Source organism: Cupressus sempervirens, chromosome 10, assembly GCF_028749045.1.
Source record: "Cupressus sempervirens isolate cs-2001-9-10 chromosome 10, ASM2874904v1, whole genome shotgun sequence".
In the NCBI taxonomy this organism is placed as follows: Eukaryota; Viridiplantae; Streptophyta; class Pinopsida; order Cupressales; family Cupressaceae; genus Cupressus; species Cupressus sempervirens.
The window spans coordinates 101299657-101318563 of NC_143127.1; the positions used below are offsets into that span (position 1 = coordinate 101299657).

General features: G+C 37.4%; 1 protein-coding gene and 1 long non-coding RNA gene across 4 annotated transcripts; one reads left to right on the top strand and one right to left on the bottom strand.

The window, feature by feature from the left end:
• The first annotated feature begins 929 nt into the window (after positions 1 to 929).
• LOC149532789 (uncharacterized) lies at positions 930 to 6833 on the top strand. Of its 3 annotated transcripts, none has more exons than XM_089805355.1 (5): positions 930 to 1002; positions 1414 to 1478; positions 3745 to 3899; positions 4030 to 5280; positions 5438 to 6833. In XM_089805355.1, exons 3-5 carry the CDS (start codon positions 3786 to 3788, stop codon positions 6500 to 6502), a joined length of 2430 nt encoding a protein of 809 aa, XP_089661481.1. In that variant the 5' UTR covers positions 930 to 1002; positions 1414 to 1478; positions 3745 to 3785; the 3' UTR covers positions 6503 to 6833. The 3 variants fall into 3 exon arrangements, with proteins under 3 accessions (XP_089661481.1, XP_089661480.1, XP_089661479.1); XM_089805354.1 differs by lacking the exon at positions 930 to 1002 and adding an exon at positions 1020 to 1203; XM_089805353.1 differs by lacking the exons at positions 930 to 1002; positions 1414 to 1478 and having other exon boundaries at positions 3738 to 3899.
• Positions 1881 to 6841, bottom strand: LOC149532790 (uncharacterized). The gene is made up of 3 exons (XR_016357249.1): positions 6705 to 6841; positions 6521 to 6596; positions 1881 to 3287 (listed from the first exon to the last, which is right to left on the bottom strand). It is a non-coding gene; the product is annotated as an uncharacterized LOC149532790 (long non-coding RNA).
• Between the last annotated feature and the right edge of the window lie 12066 nt (positions 6842 to 18907).

Consider the following 18907-nt stretch of genomic DNA (forward strand, 5'->3'; position numbering starts at 1 on the left):
TCATCTTTATCCTTCGAGATTTCACCGTGAAAGGTCAATTCACATTAAACCAAAACAATGCTATCAATCATGTTGTGTCAAATGGAGATTGAACAATTTCTCAAAACAAAAGGTAAACATGTCTACTCACAAATTAGCATTTATTTAAAATATGAAAAGCAACTTATTATGAGACATAATCACAATATAGTAACATGCACAAAATGAAATTTGCAGGTATCATAGATAGCTATAATGACATATCAAGCTATAATTAATGGTAGTTACAAAAGATACTAGTCAATATAAAGAAAGGTGCGTAATCAAACAATGTATATACATGAGTCTCATATCCAAGTACACTCTCTGCGTCATATAGGCATAATGATATAATGTATATGCATTGATATGCTATAAGACATACTTTTTCTCTATCAAGTTGCATAACATAATTGAGTAGATGCTTTGCTAATGTAAATTATTATTGAAATACAATGAAAATTGCACAGTTTGCTTTATTCTATTGCATATCCAATGTATAAAACATTATCTAAACTGCTACTTGTCGTATGTAAAAACTATACTTAGACAAGAACTTTAACACTTTGCATCCTTGTTTATTGAAAGAATTCAACATCTCATAAGAATGAAGGACAACACTAAATTTACTTTCCCACAAACCTATTAAACTAAATTAAACTATTAACAGTGTAATTCTGTTTTCTTTTCTTCAATAAGAAATAGGTGAATCGAATTTTTCATCCTCTCTCACATTCATGAAACCATATCGTTGACTTAAAATGAATTTCAGGCATATAAATATGAATGATGATGCAAGTTGGTACATGTGATAGGACATGCACTAAAATACAAAACCATTAGAATAACAATCAGAATTAAGAATAAAATCTGTTTTAATGAAAAAGGTCAAAATGATCAGGAACGATTTCGTCATATCATCATGAAATGTATCTGAAATCACGATTTTGTGAAGCATGCGTATCAGTGACAAGAACTGCTGAGGTATTAATCTTTTATGATTGTTTAAAAATATGAAATATGAAATGATAAACTTTGTAAGAAAGTTGGAAGCAAAAACAAAATTATTGGTCTCTATTATATGCTTTCTGCCGGATAAATCCGGCATGTTGGGAGTACCGTGCCAGTTAGGATATATAAGCCTTTTTTGACTTCTACGAAATACCCAGACAAGGTCCCTTAAAGGTATCAATTTCTGTAGATGTTTACAATTTTGGTCGAAGTTTTTTGTATCTTCTCATTTACTGGTACTGGATTATAGCTGAACAAAGCTTTGGTTTGATCGCCAAATATGCTGTAATCGGGCTGTAATTTTGTCCTGTGGATTTTCTGCTTGTCAGTACTTTGTATTGGGCTACTGTCAGTATGCCTATTGAGCAATTTCGTGTATCTCAGATTGATTGCGTTTCTTGGTTAAGAGTCAGAAATTGGAGCTCAAGACTACCTGCAATTTCTTACAGGTAAGGCATTAAAAAGACCAGAATCTTGCCTAGAAATAATTTTTAGAAAAATCAAATGGGTTAAATCTTTTTCTGGAAATGATTATAAGAAACCCTTTGTTTGTTTGAATTGATTTAACATTTATGGTTGTCAGAAATCATATGATACTCATAAGCATCACTAAAAGAAGGTTTTTGAATGGTTTTGGAGAATGCCAGATATCAAATTTAAATTTTCAGCATATATGATATTAATATGATTTATCATTTTTCTGGATCAAAATTGTAGCCTTCAATAATTCATAACAATAAGAGAGTCGCTTTGTCCAGAGTGAAGCCCTTACTCCATTTGTAAAATTCTGGCAAGTATTGAAACCTAGAACCCAGTTCTTTCCTCACAAAAGAAATACGTTGATTTGGATATTTTTAGTTGTAATTGTGGCATATTAACAACAGCTTAAAATACATGTTGCCAAAATATATAGAAGCGTTGATGATCCCAATTGTTTAAGAGTTTTAGTGATCGTGTGAGTCTGACCCTTTTTCCTGTACTATAACATCAGGGTTCTGTTCTATGCCCCTAGTCTTGCTAAACCGCATAAACTTCTAACAAAACCACTATTACATAGCATCTAAACTAGCCTGAAAATAGGTATGTTAGATATGAAACCTTGTCCAAACTAAACTATCACATTCCAAATAAAAAGGCCTTAGTGAAAACACAGAGCTTATTGTTGGACGTATTTGCCATTGCACCAAATGCTCGAACTTTTAATGCCCAATACAAATATCAAATTTATCTAGATCCACGGCATGAATATCAAAGGAGGTGCTGACCACCAAGTCAACAATCTCCCCCTCAGCACCGACTGAGCCCTCAACACCCACTGAAGGGAGACTCGAACCTGTGACCCAAGGCTCTGATACCACTTGTTGGAAGCATTTGTCGTTGCACCAAAAGCTCAAACTTTTAATGCCCACTACAAATGCCAGATTTAACCAGACCCATGGCACGAATCTCAAAGGAGTTGTTGATCACCAAGTCAACAATCTCAACACTTATAACAGAAACAAGATCAAACCACTATCCAGTATTCATACGCTGAACCTTGTTGGAGTCCCTGCACACCAGTGTGCTTCAATCCCAGATCATGCAGAGGAGAAGCCAGCGTTCTCCATCTCTGTTATGAGCGCCTCTCGCCAAAAGCATCAACTGATTCCACCAGCAGAACATGCAACGCTTCTACCAGCTCCAAACTATGAACCGGATACATTTTTACTTACCCTGATGCAGAACGTGCACTACATTAGCCTGTACCAACAGCAGCATATACCCATGACATACCTCAGAGTAGGAAGCTTATTTTCCTCCTCCTCTACCTAAAATGCAGACTCCAGATGCAACGGGAAAGCTTCTAGATTATCATGAATCTTTACATCTACCACTGCCTGTTGGACTAACCATCAACGTTTCCCTTCGGAATTCGTGATGTGGCTTAACCGCCTCCTGTGCTCTATATGTCATGTGGTTGTACCAGACATTAACAGGTTGATCTTTTAGCGCAATAGCAAACACGACGGCTAATAAGTGTATCAGAGCTTGGTGACACGTTCAAATCTCCTTGGGTAATGCTGGGGGGGGATTGTTGAACTAACCACCAACGCTTCTCTTCGAGATTCGCAATGTGGCTTAACCAGCTCCTGTGTTCTATAAGTTGTGTGGTTGTATCGGATGTTAATAGGTTGATCTTTTAGCACAATGGCAAACACAACGACTAACACTGCCCCCTTCAGTTAATTTGAAAATTCGTCCATTGTTGACTCAAATACCTGAGCATAACATTTTCACACAACGGTTAGTCTCGAGAACAATTTTTACCACTCAGCATTCAATGAACAATTGAAAGTCTTCTTGAGCCTATAGCCGAAAACACTATCCTGATGAAACAGATCTCTTTTCATCTCCTTAAGAGCAACACACCCAAGAGAATTTGTCTGATGTTTCGACATTCCACTGATCTCTTGATTTCAAGGACTGTTGAAGTACAACAATTATTCTATTATTACACTTATTTTCTTTGTGCATCAAGCTAAGATGCCTTTCGCTTACTGTTTCACTGACTTTTGTTTGCTCCTGTAAGTTACTGCCGTTTAACATTTAACTTAAGACCGCTAGAATAAGAACACAATGGAAATTCAAGACTCTATTTATTGTTCTTTGTAATACTAACTTTATGTAGACAACAGGTTCACCTTTAAATTTTGGCTAACAATTAAGATATGGCAGGCACAGTAGATTACTATCTCCTAATACCGGTTGCTCCTAACATGGGAGAGGTTGACGCTAGACCACTTGATTCAGTCAAAACAGCCCTTGGCTTATTTGGAGAGAGTATTTCTGCGTTTGAAGATGGCAAAAAGCTTAAAATGTCATGTGGAGAGGTAATTTCAAGTTCACATAAATTCAAATAGCAACTTTGGGCAATTTGTGGGTTTGTCAAAGGAGATGCTTTGAGCGTATTGATTACGTTTATGCTTTTGGATCTGAAATTTTATTTTGACATATTCACAGAAGAGCATAACAAAAGAAAGAGGTGTGATTCCAGAGCAAACTGAATCCACCATGTTTGAGGATCAACTCAAAACTTCAGATGATTTTGAGCTTCAACGCCAACTAGAGTTGGAAAAAGCTACGTTGAAGTTTGAAGCTTTCACTAGAAAATTAGAAGAGGGAAGGAAATCTAAGGAAAGGGCTAGTAAAGTCCCTGCACTTATTAAGAGACTAGAAGCTGCAAATCCCCATGTTATACAGGCCTACAATGAGAATTTGAAAGCAGATATTAGTGCTGCAAGAGAGCAGTTTATGATGGCCACTGCAGAGTTAGAAAATATCAGAGAGGAACTTCAAAGAGCAAAAGTATGTGTTTTGGACTATTCAAAATCAGAGGCATTGGCTCTTGAACAACTGGACAAGGCACGGATGGAAGCAGAAAAGAGTAATAACAAGCTAGAGGAACTTGCCAAGGAAATTGCTTCAACTAAGCAATCTCTTGCTCTTCTTCAATTGACTTGCATTAAGGCAGAGAAAGAAAAGGATGTTCTTTTGGCTGCAAAAAAGGCTGAATCACAGAAAGTTGCTGAAATGGTAGAGCAAAATAGAAGACACTTGGAGGCTTTAGCGCAAGAGGTTGATGCTGCAAAAGACCTAGAGGTGAAGCTGACAACTACAACTTCAACAATGAATAAGTTGCAAGAGGAATTGCACTCGGTAAAAGAGTCAGAGTCCATACTTGCCAAGGTTGCTGCTGATGCTAGTCGAAGTCAAAATGATCTGAAGTTGAAGCTTAAGCAGGTAGAATCTGATGCTGCAAACTCTTTAATATCTATGTCTGCAGAGCTTGAGGAGACAAAGGGGAATCTGAGGATGATAACAGAAGAGTGCAACACTTTGCATTATTCAGTGGAATTTCTGAAGGCAGAATTGGATCAGGTGTGGAAGGAGATGAATGATTCAAAGGAAAGAGAGGCAGAGCTAGAGGTTTCAGTAGCAATGCTAAATGCAGACCTTCATCAATCCAGATCAAAGTCAGCAGCGGCAGCAGCAGCAGAAGCAAAGGCCAAAGTTGCTGCTTTGGATCTCTCTGTAGCTCTTAAACAACTAGCTGTAGAGGCAGAGAGGGCAAAGAGGGAGGCTAAGGCTCTGAAAGAGGAAACAAGGCAAGCCAATATGGAAGCAGGGAACAAAAGGGCTGAACTGACTGCCACAGAGACAAGACTGCACAACGTCTTTAAGGAGTCTGAGGAATTAAAGGAGGAGGCACAGGCATGTGAATTTAATATGATTTAATATGAACATTTTTTTTCTCAATATCAAATTTGCCTCGAACTTTTCAGATAAAATACAAGAATAATCAATGCATCTAGCGACATAAGACCCTAATCGTATTTACATTTTTTGCTTCTTTTTGAGGGCTTTTCAGGTCATAAAAGAGGAGGCAAGTAAAGGAAAATTAGAAGTAGATAAAATAGTGGCTGACATGATTTATTTAGAGTTCAGACTGCAATTTACTATAAAAATGGTTGAGGAAATGACAGAGGAGTGCCAGGCTATGCAAGAAGAGGCAAGAAGAGCGACATTGGAAGAAGAACAAGCAAAGGCTGAGATGGCTTCTTTAGAGCTAAAACTGCAAAATGCCTTAAAAGAAGGAAAAGAAGCAAAGGACGAAGTGCAAGCCCTGAAAGAAGAAGCATACATGGCAAGGTTAGAGTCAGAGCAGGCAAAGGCCGACAAGGCCTTTCTAGAAGTAGAACTGCAAGATGCCCTAAGGGCAGCAGAGGCACAGAAAGAGGCAGCACACGCCATGAAAGACGAAGCCAGAAAAGCAAAAATGGATGTGGAGGAGGCGAAGCGAGAGATGTGTGCTGTAGAGGCAAGGCTGCAATATGCTATGAAGGAGGCCGAGACAGCGAGAATCGCAGAGGAAGAAGCTCTTTCAGAATTAAGGTCCCTACAGGTAGGAAAAGATGAACACCTGAATGCACACAGCTTTTTCACTGGAATTACAATGTCACCAACGGAGTACGAAAGCTTGATGAGGAAAGTGAAAGAAGCAGACATTAAAGCTGCAGAAATCAAAACAGGTGCCAAAGAAAGTAAGGAACTGTCAAGCAAACTGGATATAGCCAACAGAGAAATGGCAGAATTGAAGTTGGCATTGGAGAAAGCATACCTGAGGACAGAGAAGACAGAGATGGACAAAAAAGTAGTTGAACATGAGGCGAGAAAGTGGCGCAAGAGGGCTTATAATGCAGGTTATGGAGCCCAAATAGAAAAGCCAATTCAGAAAAATGACATTAATCCAAAACCATCTGTAGCAGTGATTAGGCCCCTGAATGCTGAGCCCCTCAGTAAGTTTCTCAACATACAGATGCAATCTACTGAAAAACTACAAAGCTTCCATTCCACTCCAAATACTAATGCTAATGAAGATTCCCAAAAGAAGAAGAATCGGATAATACCGAATCTTATGAGAAAGAAAACCTAAATCGGGTCAACGAAATACCTCTTCCAACCATGTTATTCTCCGTTTCCCCAATCACATTGCGCTTATAAATGCGCTCATCTGTTTAGTCCGTCAGCTGTGGCAAAATCGTAGATTTAACTACAAAATTGTAACTCAAACTAATGCATGTTATCTAGTGGTTAGCTATGTTCTTACTGGGTATCAAATTACTTTAACCTCTCACCTGCGTTTTGGTGGCTGCTTCTGTTAAAATGCTTGTCTTCAACAATCCATACCGCTCAGAGGAATATTGTGCTGCGCTTTAAAGTTAAATGTATTCTTGCAGGGTTCCATGGCACCCACTTCTGTAAAATAGAGCCTAAATAGAGCCTGTCGTGAGAATATTTGGGAACGTCCCTGAAAAAAGCTTGTGGTGTTATAAATTTTAAACATTTAAATTTAAATTCTTCATAAATTTCTTTGGTGGGAAAATGAATTGTAGGTTTTGACAATTGGCAGATTTCTTCCTTAAGTTGGTGGGGAGCCCCACCCCATTTTCACCAGCTCAATTTGAGAGCTAAAAAGTCAGAGCTCTTATTTTATAGCATAGATTCCAAATAAACCTGTACCCCCTTAAAAAATTATCATGGGGCCATCCGCTCCTCAAAAATAGAGCCCAAGCCCCTCCCATGGGACCCCTGCCTTAAAATCTTCCAAAAGTGAACTGGAACATAATCAAATCTTTTCAGCATGTGAGTGAATCTAATTTATGTTCTATTTTATATTTATTATGAATAGTGTCATTTCTAGTAATACATATATTCACATACAAAGATTGGAGATATGTCATGTCCCCAATTTTCGGAGGCAGTCTGATTAATTGATTTGATTAACTTGGTTGTCCAAAATAATGAATATTTTATGAGGATGACTAATTAATCATTTTAATTAAATAAATAAGTGATATTAAGTTAATTACTTATAAAGTTATCAAATAAATAAATATTAAAAGATAACTTTATATTTAATTAATTTAATAAAGTGACTTGGATTATAAAATATTTAATAAAGTCACTTAAGAGATAAAATCAAAAATGTTCTAGAAGTCTCTGGAGAAGGTGGAGAGAAAAGAATAAATAGGCACCCTGGGCTCCATTCGAATCAGGCAGTTGTTTTATCTCTTTGATTTCAGATTGTGATTTAATCACAGGTGCATTGTGGAACCTAGGGTTTCTGCAATTGTCATAGTTGGCCATTGAGAACGATAATTCTCAATTGGTACGCAATTTTGAGGGTGTGAAATATCACCTGAATTATTGCAGATTGGAGGTGACATCACAGTCATTTCATCAGGACGAAATCTGTGGCCTAAGGCCAATTTTGAGGATCGTTGATCATTGGAAGATTAGTTAGAGTGGAATTAATTGCTGTCTACACAAATCATCGCAGAACTGGAGAAATTCGAAAGAAGCTAGAAGCACATTTTTATTCATAACTTCTTACTGCGAGGGAGTCTGAATTTATGTCTGAGAGGGGTTATACATTAACCCTCGGCAGTCCAAATCATACCAAGTTCGGCACCCAATACCAAGCAGATTATTTGCTGAACAGGGCCGTACAGGTTAGAGCCGTACTAAGGTTCATGGTCACAAATTTGTTTATTTTCCACAGAACTGATTGAGAGTTTCAATTTAAGCTTTAAAGGACTATCTAATATCCCTAGGCGGTTCAGTCCATACTAGTTTGGGCGCTGTTTTTGGAAGTCTGTAAATTATATTAAAATCGCACAGGACTGTACGGGTACAGCAGTGTGGACGGGTTGAGAGGAGCAGGTCAGAATAGATCAGAGGTCTTAATCCGACCATTATACAGTTCATATTAAGACACAGGGACTTAGCATGCAGTCTGAAGTTTAAGAGGAACAGAATTGTGCGGGAGCAACCCAGCCTTCATAACTGATCCAAATTCCATGCAATTTGGGGCTTTGTCTTCCTTGACACCAAGCGGATTCAGTTCATGTCAGATTAGGCATTGTTTGAAGGTTGCGAATTATTACAGCAGTATTGGTAGGTGGGTCAAGAACATCTTGAAGATTCACTTCAGATTCATCGGCACTAATGGCAAGGATTATGATGGCTAAGTCCAAGCCTGTTCCAGCTGGGAATTAAATATTGACTAGAGTATTCATGTACAGGTCTATTCGACTTTAGAATTTCCTTAGCAATTGGGCAGCGCTGACATTCTCAGGTTCTTATGTTTGCATATCAATTTTTAAGATTAGGCCAAGGACATAATTGAGTAATCATTAATTGTAATAAACAGACATATGAAGGAGGAGTGATTTAAATAATAGATGTTTCAGTATTCAGCATTATGGCAAATTTTTAGGTTTACAGCTATATCTTTACATTTCTCACCAACTGTTTGTAAATTTGTCTTAGTTAGTATAGTACGTTTGGGGCACCATCTATTAAATAGTGTTAGTTCTGTAAACAATTTCCGATAATCAGGAAATTACTTCCAGCAGTAGTATTCAGTACATGCCCAGTTTTGACAAATTGTTTTAAGACTAAGCATTGGGTTTTAAGTGACCTTATTAGTCAAGGTCATTTCAGTGGTATCAGAGCCGGTTTTCTTGCCATCCTGTGGGGTGAGAACCGACTTACACGAGTGATCAGCACTCTACTTCAACCAAGATGGATAGGTACAGCACAAAGTCTCCAAGGACACAATCTCGGACAAGTAATAGACGCAGTATTCAGAGTCGGAATTGTGGAAAGGAGGACTATTCAGGCATTCAGGATGAGCTCAGAAAAATCAAACATAACATGTCTGAACTGTTGGTTAAACACCACCGTATGCTTGACAGGCTGTCCGTCCCAGCTAAGGTGAATAAATCAACTGGATTTCGTTTTGTCAAACCTTCTCACAAAGCGTTGACTGATACAATGAGAGATGTTACTAGGAACCTTAATGAGGAACTCGAGGAACAAGTGTGCAACCGGTCAGAGGTTTCAGTTCAGCCTCAGGAAGAAGCGGTGAAGGACATTACGCTGATGGATAGTAACTGTCAACTTGGTACTCAAGTTGAGACAGCTGTATACAGGCTGCCAAAGGGTGATGTCTCAGGTACTCAGGATGGTTTGGTTCCAACAGGCGGAGCAGTGAGTTCAGATGATGATAAGGATGTTCATGGTGAGATACCAGGTAGAGATGAGCAAACACTGAGTATTCATGATTTTGCTGAGAGAGAGTACCAGGCTCAATTAGACGCTTTGTCACATGAGGTTGAGACTGGCAGTACTTCACATAATTTGTCCAGCCAGCTGAAGGTAAGTAAAGATAGTATTGTGACTTCCTTATCTCATCATGACAAGATGCGGGACATGTTAGAGGATCACATCCAAATGATTCAGTTACAAGATAGACAAAAAAGAGTCCAGGCAAAGTTCTCTTGTGTTGACTTACAGATAATTAGAGAAGGAATGGGAACGATAAAGTTGAGTTATCTACATCTTCTATCAGATCGTGACGATCTCCTGAGACTTGTCAAAGACTATTCAGATGCCTTGAGGAGGAAGGAGGAGAAAGTTGCCAAGCTTTCTCGCAAGCTTGAGGACACTCGAGCAACTTTGGTCAATGCTCCATTGGCATTACAGGACTGGGAGAGACATAGGAATAAGCATGGATTGGAGCTAAGCTTAGTTTCATCTAGCGCGCCTGACACTCAGTTTTTTGCAGTAGGCGGTTCATATGTGGTTGCTGATAATGATACGAGTTCATCTTGCATTCACATCCAGGATACAAGGACAATGTCAAACAAATATGAGGAGTTAGTTGGTATTGATCACATTACTCAGGTAAGTAGTTTGCTTGAGTTACCAGCTGTTCCTTGTTTACGGATATGGACTCAAGAATGTTTCAGCAGCGTTTGGGATTCAATTGACTGGAGAACACTTAATAGTAGCAGTGATTGTTTAAATACTATCATGGACTGGATTAGCAGAATACCCGGTGTTGTCTTTCTTTGTGCCAACAGCTTGACCGATGTTGGTATTAGTCTTTATACACCGTTGTTGGGTTTGGTTCATATATGCAGACGACCGTTCTTGCTGGAAGGTGTTGAAGATTTTTCATATTTGACAGTGTGTACAAATGAGTCCCAGGATTGTTTTGATGACATCCAGGAGGATGCCGTGAACAGTTTTGAAGAGTTAGCTTCCTTGACAACTTCCTTGGGTACAGAGGAGTTTGACAGTAGTACTACAGTTTTTGAAACTTTGGATGGTGATACGAGTTTTGGAGTTGATTCGCAGAATATGGATGATCATAATCCTGAGACCAGTAACCTTGAGTATACTCCTTTAGACAGAGCACCAGAAGAGGTTTGTAGGAGACAGTTTAGCCAGAGCCATCATGTGACTAACCAGTTGAAAGTTAGTAAGCGAGACATTGCTATCGCTTGTGAGCACTTTGATACTGCTCGTCAATTATTGGCCATTACTGTTTGGGGTACTTCTATGATGGATGAGTCCAGCGGTGGTTACTTTTCTTTGGCAGAGATTCATGCCTTGCGTGAAGCTGTATGGATTTTGAAGCAGGATTACTTACGATTGGTAGCTGACCGTGACCACCTGGTTGAGTGGGGAAGTACAGCTTATGAGGCACTCTTGGATCGTGAAGAAGAGGTGAGTGAGCTTTCCCAGGAGCTCATAGCAGCTACTGAGGTTTTAGAGGACACACAGCGAGATCTACAGAAGTCACAGTTTCAGTTAAAAGAGGTGATTGTGGAGTTGGAGCAATTGCAGTCAAAACCAACCCCAGAACCAGTTCACCTGACCATTGAGGTGGATGATGGTAAGCACATTTCCGTAGTTGCTACTAAGGAGCATATTGTTGAGGCTGACACACATATTCAGGATTTGGTAGTAGCTGGTCCTAATGAGTTTGGGATACCAGTAGAGTCAAGTTTCCAGATTGATTCTTCTCCGATAGATGTCAGTGTGGTACAGTTGGGTAAGCCACCTTCACAGGAGGATCAGTTGTGGTGTGCAGGGGAGTATGTTGATGCTTACTCGTATAATTTTTATTGCACTGAACCGTTCATGGAGTATTTGTTGAATAGTGCACGTATTCGTCTGGACTCGTATAAAGTGACAGAAGGTGTTCTCATCCAAGATACTAGTATTATTTGCAGATTGGTTGAGAAGATTATAGTGGTCCTCTCTACTATGCTACTTCACGGGGATCTCAAGGGAGGGTTTGTTGAGCAGAATGCACGGGATCCTATCCAGCCTACAGTCACTCGGAGTCGGAGATTGGAGCCATCTGTTGATTCCCAGTTCAGTGATGATGAGCCAGCAGCAGAGTTTGGAGGTTCTTACCGGTATTATGCGGTAAGGTATGCTCATCATTTTTCTTTTGACCTAGAAATGGAAGATTTGTTTTCACGCAGGTATAGATCAGCTTCAGTTTCTTACCATCCATTATGGGATGAATTGGCACCATTTTTTGAAATTAGAATTGGTAGTTGCAAGATACACAGCCTGCAGTATCGACACACCCGACACAGTTTATCAGAGATTGGTTTTGATGGCAGTGACTCAGGTATCTATTGTTGTCGTCATATCCATAGTGTAGTTGGGTGTAGGCGTCAATTGGACAGGGACTTGAGCATTGATAGAATCAATGTTTCAGTTGGTTTGAGTTCTACAGAAAGGTTTTTTCTATCGCCATCTACAGTTGGTTTACAGATGATTTCATCAGAATTGTCAGTTGTTTGGATGTTGAGTGTAGTTTCTCAGCTGATGGTATTGATGATTTTTCCATGGGAGTATGGTGAGGATTGGGATATTACACAGGTTGTCATTTGGGATCCGGGCGGATTGTTTGGGCTCATGGTTCAACCATTGCTTGGGGACAAGCAATTTCAGGAAGGGCGGACTGTCATGTCCCCAATTTTCGGAGGCAGTCTGATTAATTGATTTGATTAACTTGGTTGTCCAAAATAATGAATATTTTATGAGGACGACTAATTAATCATTTTAATTAAATAAATAAGTGATATTAAGTTAATTATTTATAAAGTTATCAAATAAATAAATATTAAAAGATAACTTTATATTTAATCAATTTAATAAAGTGACTTGGATTATAAAATATTTAATAAAGTCACTTAAGAGATAAAATCAAAAATGTTCTAGAAGTCTCTGGAGAAGGTGGAGAGAAAAGAATAAATAGGCACCCTGGGGCTCCATTCGAATCAGGCAGTTGTTTTATCTCTTTGATTTCAGATTGTGATTTAATCACAGGTGCATTGTGGAACCTAGGGTTTCTGCAATTGTCATAGTTGGCCATTGAGAACGATAACTCTCAATTGGTACGCAATTTTGAGGGTGTGAAATATCACCTGAATTATTGCAGATTGGAGGTGACATCACAATCATTTCATCAGGACGAAATCTGTGGCCTAAGGCCAATTTTGAGGATCGTTGATCATTGGAAGATTAGTTAGAGTGGAATTAATTGCTGTCTACACAAATCATCGCAGAACTGGAGAAATTCGAAAGAAGCTGGAAGCACATTTTTATTCATAACTTCTTACTGCGAGGGAGTCTGAATTTATGTCTGAGAGGGGTTATACATTAACCCTCGGCAGTCCAAATCATACCAAGTTCGGCACCCAATACCAAGCAGATTATTTGCTGAACAGGGTCGTACAGGTTAGAGCCGTACTAAGGTTCATGGTCACAAATTTGTTTATTTTCCACAGAACTGATTGAGAGTTTCAATTTAAGCTTTAAAGGACTATCTAATATCCCTAGGCGGTTTAGTCCATACTAGTTTGGGCGCTGTTTTTGGAAGTCTGTAAATTATATTAAAATCGCACAGGACTGTACGGGTACAGCAGTGTGGACGGGTTGAGAGGAGCAGGTCAGAATAGATCAGAGGTCTTAATCCGACCATTATACAGTTCATATTAAGACACAGGGACTTAGCATGCAGTCTGAAGTTTAAGAGGAACAGAATTGTACGGGAGCAACCCAGCCTTCATAACTGATCCAAATTCCATGCAATTTGGGGCTTCGTCTTCCTTGACACCAAGCGGATTCAGTTCATGTCAGATTAGGCATTGTTTGAAGGTTGCGAATTATTATAGCAGTATTGGTAGGTGGGTCAAGAACATCTTGAAGATTCACTTCAGATTCATCGGCACTAATGGCAAGGATTATGATGGCTAAGTCCAAGCCTGTTCCAGCTGGGAATTAAATATTGACTAGAGTATTCATGTACAGGTCTATTCGACTTTAGAATTTCCTCAGCAATTGGGCAACGCTGACATTCTCAGGTTCTTATGTTTGCATATCAATTTTTAAGATTAGGCCAAGGACATAATTGAGTAATCATTAATTGTAATAAACAGACATATGAAGGAGGAGTGATTTAAATAATAGATGTTTCAGTATTCAGCATTATGGCAAATTTTTAGGTTTACAGCTATATCTTTACATTTCTCACCAACTGTTTGTAAATTTGTCTTAGTTAGTATAATACGTTTGGGGCACCATCTATTAAATAGTGTTAGTTCTGTAAACAATTTCCGATAATCAGGAAATTACTTCTAGCAGTAGTATTCAGTACATGCCCAGTTTTGACAAATTGTTTTAAGACTAAGCATTGGGTTTTAAGTGACCTTATTAGTCAGGGTCATTTCAAGATACAAATTTTACCTACATTATTCATTAAGAAAAATCAAGTCTTCAAAGGATAAGGATAAGATCTTATAGATGGATCTTCCTAAAAAAATAGAGTAAAATTTTGAGATTTTTCATAAATATTTTATAGGTGTTGGTCTCATAAATCATGTAGTGCTTAAGAGACTGAGCTTCAAAATTTAAGAAAGTCGATGGTATTCATGAATATCATTATACATTGTAGAATAATAAAAGCTCTTATGTGTTGTACAATAATAGAAGTTCTTAGGCTTTGTTCATATCCTTAACTCTCCTTTTTCCTAGCCCTTGTGTATAACGAGGTGAGCATATCCCATCCCATCAGAAACATCTTTCTTTTTTCTTTTGTCCCTATCCAAATGAAGCCTTTTTGGATTCTCTCAATGGCTTCTGACACCTTAGAGGACATATTAGGCAGATACATGAAATAAATCGAAATGCTCTAGTGACAAGCCTTGAGACGCTAAAGTTTTGTCCCCAAACTAAATAGTTTCCCTTTCCATTCAACCAACGTTTTTGGAAACCATTCCACTAGACTATTCCAAAAGGAAGTAGGAGGGTGAGCAAGGGAGACCAAGATAGGTATATGGAAGAGAAGCAATTGTGCAATTCAGAATTTTAGATAGTTTAGCCTTGATTTCCTTGCTAGTATTGAAGAAGAATAGTTTACTTTTTTGGAAATTAATATGTTGACCAGAAAGAGAGGCATAAGAAGAGAGAAGAGATCTCCATCTCTTAGCTTCAAAAATTAAAACTTCCCCAAAGATAACAATATCATCAACGAATTGTTGGTGAGTGGAGGGGGGAGCCTAGAAGCAACTTTGGCCCCTTTGATAGAATTATGTTCACACAGGTTGGCAGGATCATGTTTTGATACCAATTGTGATGACCCCATTTCTAGTCTCTTTAATACTAAGTAAAATATCAGATAAGATTTAGTCATGTTCATGAATGGTGTGAATATGTAAAATATATTATTTCATTCCATTAGTGATATGAATATGTGTGATGACTGTCCCTTTATTTTTATCATCTTCCTTCCTTTTGTACCTTATGGGAGAGGGAAGAAAAGCGTCTATCCAAGATCATGACTCTTCCTTATTTTTAATATTTGTTGCATTAGTATTTAACATATAATATTATATAATCATATTAAAATGATAATATATAAGTAATAGTGATAGTTAATATTGATTTTATTATTTTTACTAATATAGATATTCTATATTATAGTATTACAACAATTATTACGATCTTATTTATTTATTTATCTTTACTTAAACTATATATTAAAATATTATTATGTATAATTAATACATTAGTATTATATATATTGTTATTGTATGATATATTTTTATTAATACATTAAGATGTCCCTAAAGTTATTATTATTATTCACTCATACTATAATTATATTATTTATTCTTTTATATTATTTTAGTTATTAATTATTATTAAATCTTATTAAAGCGGGGATATCATAGTCTTCCCCTCTCGAATTTGCTTATCCTCAAGCAATTGATTGCATCTCATTTCATAGTTTAGATTCATTCCCTTTCCTACATATATGTTAAACACTTGCGAAATTATACATGTTAGTATATGATAGGCTATGCAAAAGCTTATAAATGAAAACACTAATCATATACAAAGTGTTAGAGTAACAGCTTAATTTCATTTCATTTACTAAATTACCTTTACTCCCTTCTTAAGATTTCACTTTATGCACTTTGCATTTCCATTTAATAATTAATTAGTAACTATTAAATGTCATTTACCTCTTAGGGTTTCCTTTTTAGGTTTTTGATCTCCTTCTATAAGGATTGATCTTTTGTAATTATCTCTCATCTTTTCAATCTCATAATATAGTTCTCATGTTTTCAAAGCAAAACTCTTGCCTCTTCTTTTCTTTTTCTTCTCTGTGACAGGTTCTTACATGCAAGTGTTCTTCGGATTCCATGAATTTGTATTGCATATTGCTCAAATCCTTCATTGTATTAGAGTCGGAAGAGAAAAAGAAGAATGAGGATTTGACAAAACAAATCTGACATCTTTTGGGTATTTTTTTGTAAAAACAAGGGGGTCTCTAATTTTTAGAGCACTTTGAGGCCAAACAGAACTCACAGTTGGATTCAAAATTCTTCAAAACCTCTAAATTCTTATAAAATTTGTCCAATTTGGACATAGTTGGAATATGAGGCAAAATAATATTACTTTCAGATTGGGCACATTTTTCGAGGTGGTATTTTTTGATTTTTGACATGCAAATCAAGATTTTCTAGTTCAAAAATTGATATTTTGGCACATTTCCCAATGTGGCGATTTTTTTATTTTTAGCACGTAAATCGAGATTTTTGGGTCAAAAATTAAGATCTTTGGCATGCAAATCAATATTTTTGGTACACAAATCGATGTAGTTTTGCACAATAATTAGTTTTTTTGGCACAGATCCTGAGGCATTTGCCGTTATTTTTTGCTCAAAGTTAGATAATGTTTTCTATCTTCTGAGGTGTATAACTTGCTCGTTTTAACTCTATTTTTTGATCTAAAAGAAGCACTGGAAAGCTCTTCTTGAGCCCTATCTAGATTCTATGTTATTTTCATTAGTATTTCCCAAAGGTACATGTGTTTCTCAAATTGAATCCTTTTTTCTCTCTTCTTGTTTATGCATTCATAATAGCAGTTGGGGTTTCGTTTTTTGTATTGTGTGGGGTGTTTTGTATTATTGTTTATGTTATTTACATTAGTAAACCAAAAAAAATTCAAGAAACAATTCAACACCTTCTAAAACAATGGCTAAGACCTCTCTTTCTCTAGAACTTCTAACCCCTCATAACTATCACACATTGAAGACCTTGATGACACGGCTTCTCCAGTCGAAAGGGTTGTGGTCTTGTTTAGATACAGTGCAACCCATATTTCATAGCCAATATTAGACTTTGCAGCATATGAACAAGATGGATGAGGCAATGAGGTTGATTTCTTTACAAGTATTTGACAATCTATAGTTTCATCTTGATGGGTGCAATACTTTTCTAGATATGTGGACCAAGCTTGATGGCTTGTTTGGTATAGTGAATGAGTTCAAGGCACTTCAAATTGAAGAAAAGCTTACCTCTCTTGTACATGATTATTTTCCTTCCATTGAAGACTTCTTGATGAAGTTCAAACAACAGAGATCTTTATTGCAGGGTTGTGGGAAAGGCAAGACTAACTCTAAGTGCATCTACCTAATTCTTTCTAGATTATGTGGAAACTTTTAGAATTTTGCCTCCACCTTCTATTCCACCAAAGATGCTTTGGGTAGTAGATTTACCATGCCATCCTTTGAGATTTTTTTTGATCATTTGACTCAAGAGCAAGCTAATCTCTCTCAATTGGATTCTCTCATAGGTTCACAAACTTATGCTTTGGTAGCTCGATCATCTTTAGGGATGAAGGAGAAGACACATAGATCTCATTCTACAAAATATTAGATTGATTCTAGCACTCGCAGCTCATTAGGACCACCTCCTCCTAGGGGGGGTAAAACATAATCATGATGAGTCACATTGCTATGAGAAGAAGTTAGATGGCTATGCCAAACAGGTTTCAAATTTGATTAGTCTCCTTTAGGAGAGCAACATTGATATTCCTTCTACTTCTCACAAATTATCTTCATCATCATCGTTTTAGTCAGATGGTAAAGATATAGGAAAGGGTCATGCACTATGTGCAACTGCTACACCACATTCTTCTAGATGGTTACTGGATTCAAGTGCTTCACACTATATGGACCTTCTCAGGATTTGTTCTCTTCTTTTAAGGCTTCTCCTACTCCACACATTTTGATGGAGAACAACATTTTTATGACAATATGTGAGAAAGGTTATATTGACAATGATGATAGTAAATTTCATTATGTACTTTGTGTTCCATCTTTGTCCTCTAACCTTCTCTCTATCTATCAGATTACACATAGTGGGATAGGGAAGATAGTTGAGTTTGCACAAGATTCAGTGCACATCAGAGATAGTGAGACATGCAATATTATTGCTATAGGGATTGGTGATCATGCTTCCCACCTATAGTCCTTTTCACAATTCAGTTCACCATCTCCACTATCAGAGACTCACTCTCCTTCTTCACAAGAGTCTACTAAGGTGAAGTCAAGTTGCTTTAACTTATGTGTTGTTCCTGAGACTAGTTTTGTGACTTCTACACCTCCACCTCTTGTTTAGATTCCATTTATTGCATAGGATTACTCTTCAGCATTGCCTACCATTCTAGCTCCATTCATCAAGCCACCTACTGCAATTGTTGAGGATATATCAAAGGACACACATCTCCTCTTAGATGATAGATTTAACACACCTGTTATCCCACCTCCATTGGAGATTCCATTTCAAGACTCTCATGCATTCTCCTTTAAGCATCAACTAGGATTTCCAGGTTCACCTTACATTTAAGGGTTTTACCCTTCTTGTCCACTGCCTTTGTTTCTTTTAGATTGGAGCCACATTAGTATGTTCATTGACACAAGAGTTCTGCCATTTTAGGGGGGCTATGAAGTCTCAAGCTTCTATCATAGGGGGTTTTATTGTACTTATGGTCTTGAGAGAGCCTCTTGAGATATTTCATTTGTTCATCCTTTTCTATCTCATTTTAGAGTAGGGTTTTTCCTACTAGGTTTTCTCTATTTCTTTGTTTCATAGATATTTGATTGTGATTGGGT

Bases quoted from the DNA above. Each gene is read 5' to 3' on its own strand.
- LOC149532789 (XM_089805353.1), top strand. From the start codon at position 3,738: ATGGCAGGCACAGTAGATTACTATCTCCTAATACCGGTTGCTCCTAAC. The intron at 3,900-4,029 runs GTAATTTCAAGT...ACATATTCACAG, and splicing joins TTAAAATGTCATGTGGAGAG to AAGAGCATAACAAAAGAAAG. The intron at 5,281-5,437 runs GCATGTGAATTT...AGGGCTTTTCAG, and splicing joins AATTAAAGGAGGAGGCACAG to GTCATAAAAGAGGAGGCAAG.